Below are 6892 nucleotides of genomic sequence, written 5' to 3' on the forward strand. Positions count from 1 at the left end.
GGGCAACCGGTATACTCCTTGAATGTCGCCCACTAAGCGTACATTCATGTCTCAATCCACTCGACCTTTTCGAGTGGTGGACCTTCGGTGCTGCCTGTGCATTAACACAGCCGCCGGCAGCTGACTCCACAATGGGATTGGTAATCACACTGTGATCTTGTGCAGTTGTACTAACGACCGTACCACAAGTGCCATCGCACTCACTCGTAGTACATCCACACGCTTGTGGACGCTCCAAGACGCTCATCAGATGGCCATCTGACGAACAAGTGGCAGCCATCTTCGCGGATCGATGCTGCCAGCTGATCCTTGGCTCGTATTTTCTGAGCCAAGGTAAACCAAGGATGACATCAAATTTGTCATCCAAATCCAGTACGATGAAATCATCATCGTTATGTAAATCTCTTAACGTGTAGTGAGATTTCACTACGCGTTTCATCACTGTTATCGATGCGCCTATCGCTAGACGCACCGTCATCACTGTTATCGATGCGCCTGTCGCTAGACGCACCGTCATCCTCGTTGGAGGGATGTCGCGCTCAACATATTTGAGCCTACGAACCTCTAGTGACTGGCGACGAATAAAGTTATTCGACGCTCCGCAGTCCACTAGGGCTTTAAGTGACAAATCATTTGTCACTTTCAACTTCAAGGTGATGAGGGATATCTCATCACCAGGTGCAGAGACACATAATGATTGTGTGTCTGGAGCAACTTTTGTCAAAAGATTTGCAAATTCTCTTGAGGTTGCAGGATCAGTAGGGCGTTGCGCCCTACTGACCCCGACCATTTTTTGGCGGTCCGCCTCGCTGTTACAATTTCGCAACAACGTCGGATCCGCAACCGTTGCCCTTTTTGGCATACGGTCCAAAATTACGTTCAGTACCTTTTGGTGCTTGTATGAACTTGGCGATAGTTGAATGGAGGGCATCTCTGTCTAGGTTGGACAGTAATGCCAGGATTGCATCGTTTCCTACGGTCAAACTCATTCGTCTAACCGCACTCCTTTCTATATCACTTAGAAAGGAGTAGCTGATGCGTATTCCCACTACCATCTAACATGTCCATGATAGATGTGGGAAATGTGGTCCTTGGACGGACTACAAAGTGCTACCTCTCTTTGATTACTTCTACAGCTGATTAGTCTGCGGAATAAATATAATGGCCTATACCTATTTATGGATAAGAATTCAGGATATTACTATATAAAGTAATATCCTCCAAATATTATCTACCTTTTAGATAATATATTAATTAACAACCTTTAAGTGTTAATTTCATGTAACGATACACCCCGTTGCACCTAGCGTCATCCGTTACGCGAGGTATCTAGAAAGATACGCTCGCAATACATAATAGTGTAATCTACAGAGATGACATTTTGTGATTGGTAAAAAAAGTATTTATATAGAATACGATTAAATATAAATCAGTCTGAAAACTAGGAGCCGAGCATACAGCCATTACCTTAAGAAAAGAGTGCACGCATCGGCTATCGTAAGTACGCGCCCGTCATAATAATGCAATGACTTCCTGAAGCAAAAGTGTCGAAAATTAAGATGTTGCCACTAGCTTATGAATGAAGGAATAACAATCAAAGCGTACGTCAAAGCGTCTGCAACAATTATTTGTTTCTAGTACCTTCCGAAATCGATGTAAATAAATTCCAATAGTGTTCGCTACAACTAGTCCCTTGACGCTTCGTCGTCGTAAATTCATTCCATAAATCGCCACCTTACCATATCGGCGATTTCTCGCGTCACGCCATGAGAAAAGAAACCATGACCCATTCGTATACTTTTGGTGGCATCGCTAATAAGCGCAAAATCACGCGCCACGACCTGAAGCACGCCATGCGAATTGTGGTCAAAATGGGGACCAGCGTTGTATCCACTAATGGCGAGCCCGCGCTGGGTCGCATCGCTTCAATTGTAGAGCAGGTTTGCACGCTTAAACGCCAGGGCAAAGAAGTGCTTCTTGTGACAAGTGGTGCCGTTGGTATCGGCCGGAAGCGTCTTAACAAGCAGATCCTCCTCTCGGCCTCGTTACGGACGCACGTGCAAGGCAACCAGCAGATGCTAGCGCTAGAGAAGAAGAAGGGCGCGATGGCCGCTGCCGGCCAAATTGGGCTCATGTCTCTTTACGAAACACTCTTCTCATTATATGATGTTGCCTGCTCTCAGGTGCTCGTGACGGCTTCAGATTTCAAGACGGCCCAGAATCGCGCCAACATGCGTGATACAATACTCAACTTACTAGAGCTTGACGTGGTTCCGATCGTCAATGAAAACGATGCAGTCAGCGCCTCGCCTGACGGGACTGTGTTCACGGACAATGACTCACTTGCTGCATTGGTGGGCGGTGAGATCGAAGCTGACCTTCTTATGCTCCTTACTGACGTAAAAGGACTTTACAACAAGCCACCTACGCTGCCTGGTGCCAAGATCATTTCAGTCTTTCGCCCCGAGACCAGCAGCTTTAAAATCGGTGAAAAATCGAGCGTCGGACGTGGTGGCATGGGAGCGAAGATTGATGCTGCTCAGTCGGCAATCTCGCAAGGTGTCAACGCCGTGATTATTGCGAGCGGCTTTGAAAACAGCGTGGTTGCTTCTATCATGAATGGGGCCAGTCTTGGTACACTTTTCGTCGCTAACCCTGGTATTGAATCATCTGACTCAGTGTCTGCTGAGAAGATGGCCATTGCTGCTCGTGAAGGCTGTCACCAGCTGCGAGCATTGTCCTCGATGGAGCGGACCAACATTTTGTTTTGTATTGCCGATGAGCTAAAGAGTAATTCGAAAGCTATTTTGGAAGCCAATCGCAAAGATTTGCTCATGGCTCAGAAATCCTCGATTGACGACGGACTAATTGCTCGATTAAAGTTGTCAGACGAGAAGCTCCAGACGCTGTGTGACGGAATTCGAAGTATCGCTCAATCGGAGGAACCAATTGGTCGCCTTTTGAAGCGCACAGAGATTGCTTCGGGTCTCGTGCTACACCAGGAAACAGCGTCGATTGGTGTGCTTCTTGTCATTTTTGAAAGCCGTCCCGACTCACTTCCGCAAATCGCCGCTCTCGCCTTGCGAAGTGGCAATGGTTTGCTTTTAAAAGGCGGCAAGGAAGCGCTCCACAGCAATGCCTTACTGCACAAAATTATTGTCAATGCAGTGAACGAGGCCTCAAAGGGTAAGGTAACGAAGGATGTTATCGGCCTAGTCACATCCCGCGAAGAGACTTTTGACCTACTTCGCCTAAATGATGTCATTGACCTTTGTATCCCGCGCGGCTCAAGCTCCATGGTAAGCAACATCAAAAATAGTACACGCATTCCTGTACTTGGCCACGCAGAGGGGGTGTGCCATATGTATATTCACAGTGCGGCCAACATTAGTAAGGCAATTGAGCTCGCAATTGATGCCAAAACGGACTATCCAGCTGCCTGTAATGCTCTTGAGTCACTATTGATCGATGAAGCTTTCGTGAGCAAAAATCAGGACAAGGAGATTTTAACGAAATTGGAAGAAGCAGGAATAAATTTGCACATTGGTCCAAACGCTGCCAAGCTAGGCGTGGCGACTGCAAAGTCGCGTATAACAAATGCATTGTCTGCAGAATACGGCACGGCGGACCTCACGGTCGAGGTGGTTCACAGTATTGGCGCTGCAATTGCTCATATCAACCGGTACAGCAGTGGCCATACTGAGTGTATCGTGACAGAAGACGCTTTAGCAGCTGAGCAATTTCAGCAAATGATTGACAGTGCATGTGTGTTTCATAACGCAAGTACTCGATTTGCTGATGGTTATCGCTTTGGTTTAGGTGCCGAGGTCGGCATCAGCACGGGCCGCATTCATGCTCGTGGGCCCATGGGCGTGGAGGGTTTGCTTACGACCAAGTGGAAACTTACTTCAGACAGCGGCCACACTGTAGCGCAATTTTCGAGTGCCAAGACTGACCACCCGCTTAAGTATATGCACAAGAAACTGAATTTGATTAAAAAAGAAGCACATGTAGCCCGTCCGCGAAGTAGCCGACTATAAGCGTCACCTGCTTATCGCGATAAAAATTTCGTACTGGCAAAGCAAAAAAAGCAATAATATCTAACGACTATTCACTAAAGTCCATGTCATCGTTGTCACTGTCTTGCTTCTGCCGTTTCGTTTGCTTTTGGCGCTCGCTGTCGTTAATGGCAGTTAAATCACGCGAAGCCTTAGCTCGCAAGGTGTCCATGTCGTCTGAATCTTCTGCCCACTCAAGTACGAGATGCCGACCGTATAAGTGCGAGCTGGAGAGAGCCGAGAAAGCATTGCAGGCTTCCTGTTCAGTAAGGAACTCTACAAATGCGAATCCGCGATGTTTTCCATCGAATTTCTTTGGCATGCGCACACGCTTGAGTTGGCCAAATGCACCAAACAGCTCTCGAATTTCGTTGCTAGTTGCTTCAAATGCGACGTTGCGAACGATGATCTTTGACTTTCGACTCTTACCATCGAAATCACCAACAGCGCGCTTAGAAGCAGCTAAAGCTCTTTTCTGAGAAAGTTTTAAATTTATCGCATGACCATCTATAACAGTGCTCTGAAGAGTTCGTAGTGCGTGCTCAGTGTGCTTAGCATCGACGTATTCGACAAAGCCAAAACCCATCGAAAGCATCCCGCGCCTAGGGTCTTTTCGACAAGCCACTGTGACATTGCGTAACTTGCCACATTTCGCAAAGATTTTTTCTAACGCTGCCTCTTTTGTCACGAAATTCAAATTTTTCACGCAAATTGTATGACTCGCGTCACTAACAGAAGTATCTTCGTCGTCATATGGTGCGAATGCTGTCGTTTTGATCCCTTTGTGTTCAAATGTCAAAGTATTCTTACTTCCACTTGCAGCACTTTGGCAATCAAATACTTTTAATGGGGCCCACTCGAGGTACAATGGTACATGCTGGTACTTCTTGTAAGCTAGTGATCGAAACGCCTTCCGTGCTTCCGATGGTTCCAAGTATTGCACGACAGCTAGCGTCTTGGAAGGCGGCAGAAGAAAGCGCGCAATCTCGCCGTGCTTACGAAATAGCTGAGCTAATTCTTCCTCTTCCGTAGTGTGCGGTAAATTCTTGATCAAAATTACGGTCGTACTTCGCTCAATTTTTTTGATTTGCTGCTGGCTTGCCTCCTTTACAAGTGCACCTTCAATAGCTTCGAGGTCCACGCCTTCCCGAGCCAAAAATTCTTTATTCTCCTTCACCAACATTGTCTCTCCAATAGCAAGACGCACAGCCATGTTTCCCTGCTCCTTGTCTAAAATTTCACCGCGCTTTACACCCATACGCTCAGCAAGCGAGCCTACGGTCGCATCTTCGCGAATGTACGATGCGTTCCAGCCAGTCTTCTTTTGTGCCTGAATCTGGCGCTCTAGCTCTTTCCGCTGTTTATAAGTCAAGTTCGGATCAGCAAGAGCCGCATCCGGATCGAGCTTAATAGGTTTAGATCGCGCAAATATAATGTGCAGACGCCGACCTTGGAATGCCATGCCATTTAAAGCTGTGAGAGCTGTCTGAGCATCGACCGTGGTGCGAAATAAAACAAAGCCAAAGCCCTTACGACGTCGGGTATCATCTAGCGGCATATGCACCTCTTCCACCGCACCGAAAGATGAGAACAGAGCCTTGAGATCCTCTTCAACAGCCGTAAATGGCAAATTTCTTACAAACAAGCGCGTTGAAGGTTTTTCGTCCTCGTTATCCTCTTTATTTATTAGCACATTCTTCCTTTCGATAGGTCCTTCAAAAGCGTTTGCTTCATGATCGTTGGTATCCTCTACGTCTATATCGCCGTTCTGATCATCTAAATCGTTGTCGATGCTTTTGTTAACTTTGGAGCGCAAAAATTCCATGTCGGACATGATATCCTGTTCCTTAACCACCATCTCCTTCGTCTTGGTGTCCGCACTCGCTTTATTATCACTCGCAATGATCGTTTTGAGATCCTTGTACTCATCATCACTCTCCTCTGCATCCATAGTATCGACACTTTTCCTTGCCGTCTTGCCGCCCACTGGTCCTCCTTGCACGTCGTCATTGGCCCAAAATTTGGTCTTTGATCGAGCCTGCATGGTTTCCATGAACTCTTGAAATGCTTCGCTCGTCTCATCGACCGTACTAGGCTTCATACTTGATTTTGTCTCGGGTGGGGTCTTTTTATCGTTCGTAGGGGTAGCAATGACGCCCGGCTCCGGAATTTGTTCGGGAAATCCGCCACAACCGGAGGATTGGTTGCTCCATGGACGCTTTGTATCAGAATCTCTCTAAGCTCCAGTCAAAAATCAAAATTGTTAGCCATAGACCTACATAGCGATTTATAGTCGCAATCCACGCGCCCGTACCGCCATTGCTACGTGCACGTTAATCTTGCACGTGTCAAAAAAACTTTGATGGAAATATGTAAGCGCACTTCTAGCTTGGGCCGCACTCTTGAAGCCTACAAAGCCAAAGCGCCGTGACTTGCTGTCATCCTTGGTTCGGATCACACATGCGTCCGTCACTTCGCCCTTTACTGAAAAGTGCTCTCGCAGTCGTGTCGAATCAACATAAGTTGGCAGATTTTGTATATATAAACGCGTCGCTGATTTCTGCTCTACATCATGTGGCGTTGTCACTGTAGTTGTTGTCATGGCCATGCTCAAGCCATCCATTAATTTAAGAAAGTACCAATAATACTATTTCTTTTGGTAGCCACACCCTACCAAAGTCCAAAGGATGGCTTAAGGAATAATTGTCAATTTTGCGATATAGCGGAATAATGATACTGTTTATTTTTAATCTGTAGTTTTTATCTGAATAGAACAAACAGACGGGGAACCGATATAGCCACACCCCTTAATTATCTACCTCTGCCTTTATAAG

At 46.6% G+C, this 6892-nt stretch overlaps 2 protein-coding genes across 2 annotated transcripts; one reads left to right on the plus strand and one right to left on the minus strand.

The window, feature by feature from the left end:
• Window positions 1-1781: 1781 nt before the first annotated feature.
• CCR75_007392 (uncharacterized protein) lies at window positions 1782-4040 on the plus strand (the record flags this gene model as incomplete). Its single annotated transcript, XM_067965453.1, has 1 exon — window positions 1782-4040. The coding sequence occupies one exon, from the start codon at window positions 1782-1784 to the stop codon at window positions 4038-4040; it is 2259 nt and encodes a 752-aa protein (XP_067822805.1).
• Window positions 2472-6711, minus strand: CCR75_007391 (uncharacterized protein). Its single transcript, XM_067965452.1, has 2 exons — window positions 6373-6711; window positions 2472-6294 (listed from the first exon to the last, which is right to left on the minus strand). Exons 1-2 carry the CDS (start codon window positions 6679-6681, stop codon window positions 4108-4110), a joined length of 2496 nt encoding a protein of 831 aa, XP_067822808.1. The 5' UTR covers window positions 6682-6711; the 3' UTR covers window positions 2472-4107.
• Between the last annotated feature and the right edge of the window lie 181 nt (window positions 6712-6892).

The sequence above is a fragment of the Bremia lactucae genome, linkage group LG1 (genome assembly GCF_004359215.1).
Source record: "Bremia lactucae strain SF5 linkage group LG1, whole genome shotgun sequence".
NCBI lineage: Eukaryota > Oomycota > Peronosporomycetes > Peronosporales > Peronosporaceae > Bremia > Bremia lactucae.

Excerpts from the sequence above, each read along its gene's own strand:
- CCR75_007391 (XM_067965452.1), bottom strand. The coding sequence starts at position 6,681 with ATGGATGGCTTGAGCATGGCCATGACAACAACTACAGTGACAACGCCA. Across the intron at positions 6,295-6,372 it reads ACGTGCACGTAGCAATGGCG|AGAGATTCTGATACAAAGCG; the intron begins GTACGGGCGCGT and ends ACTGGAGCTTAG.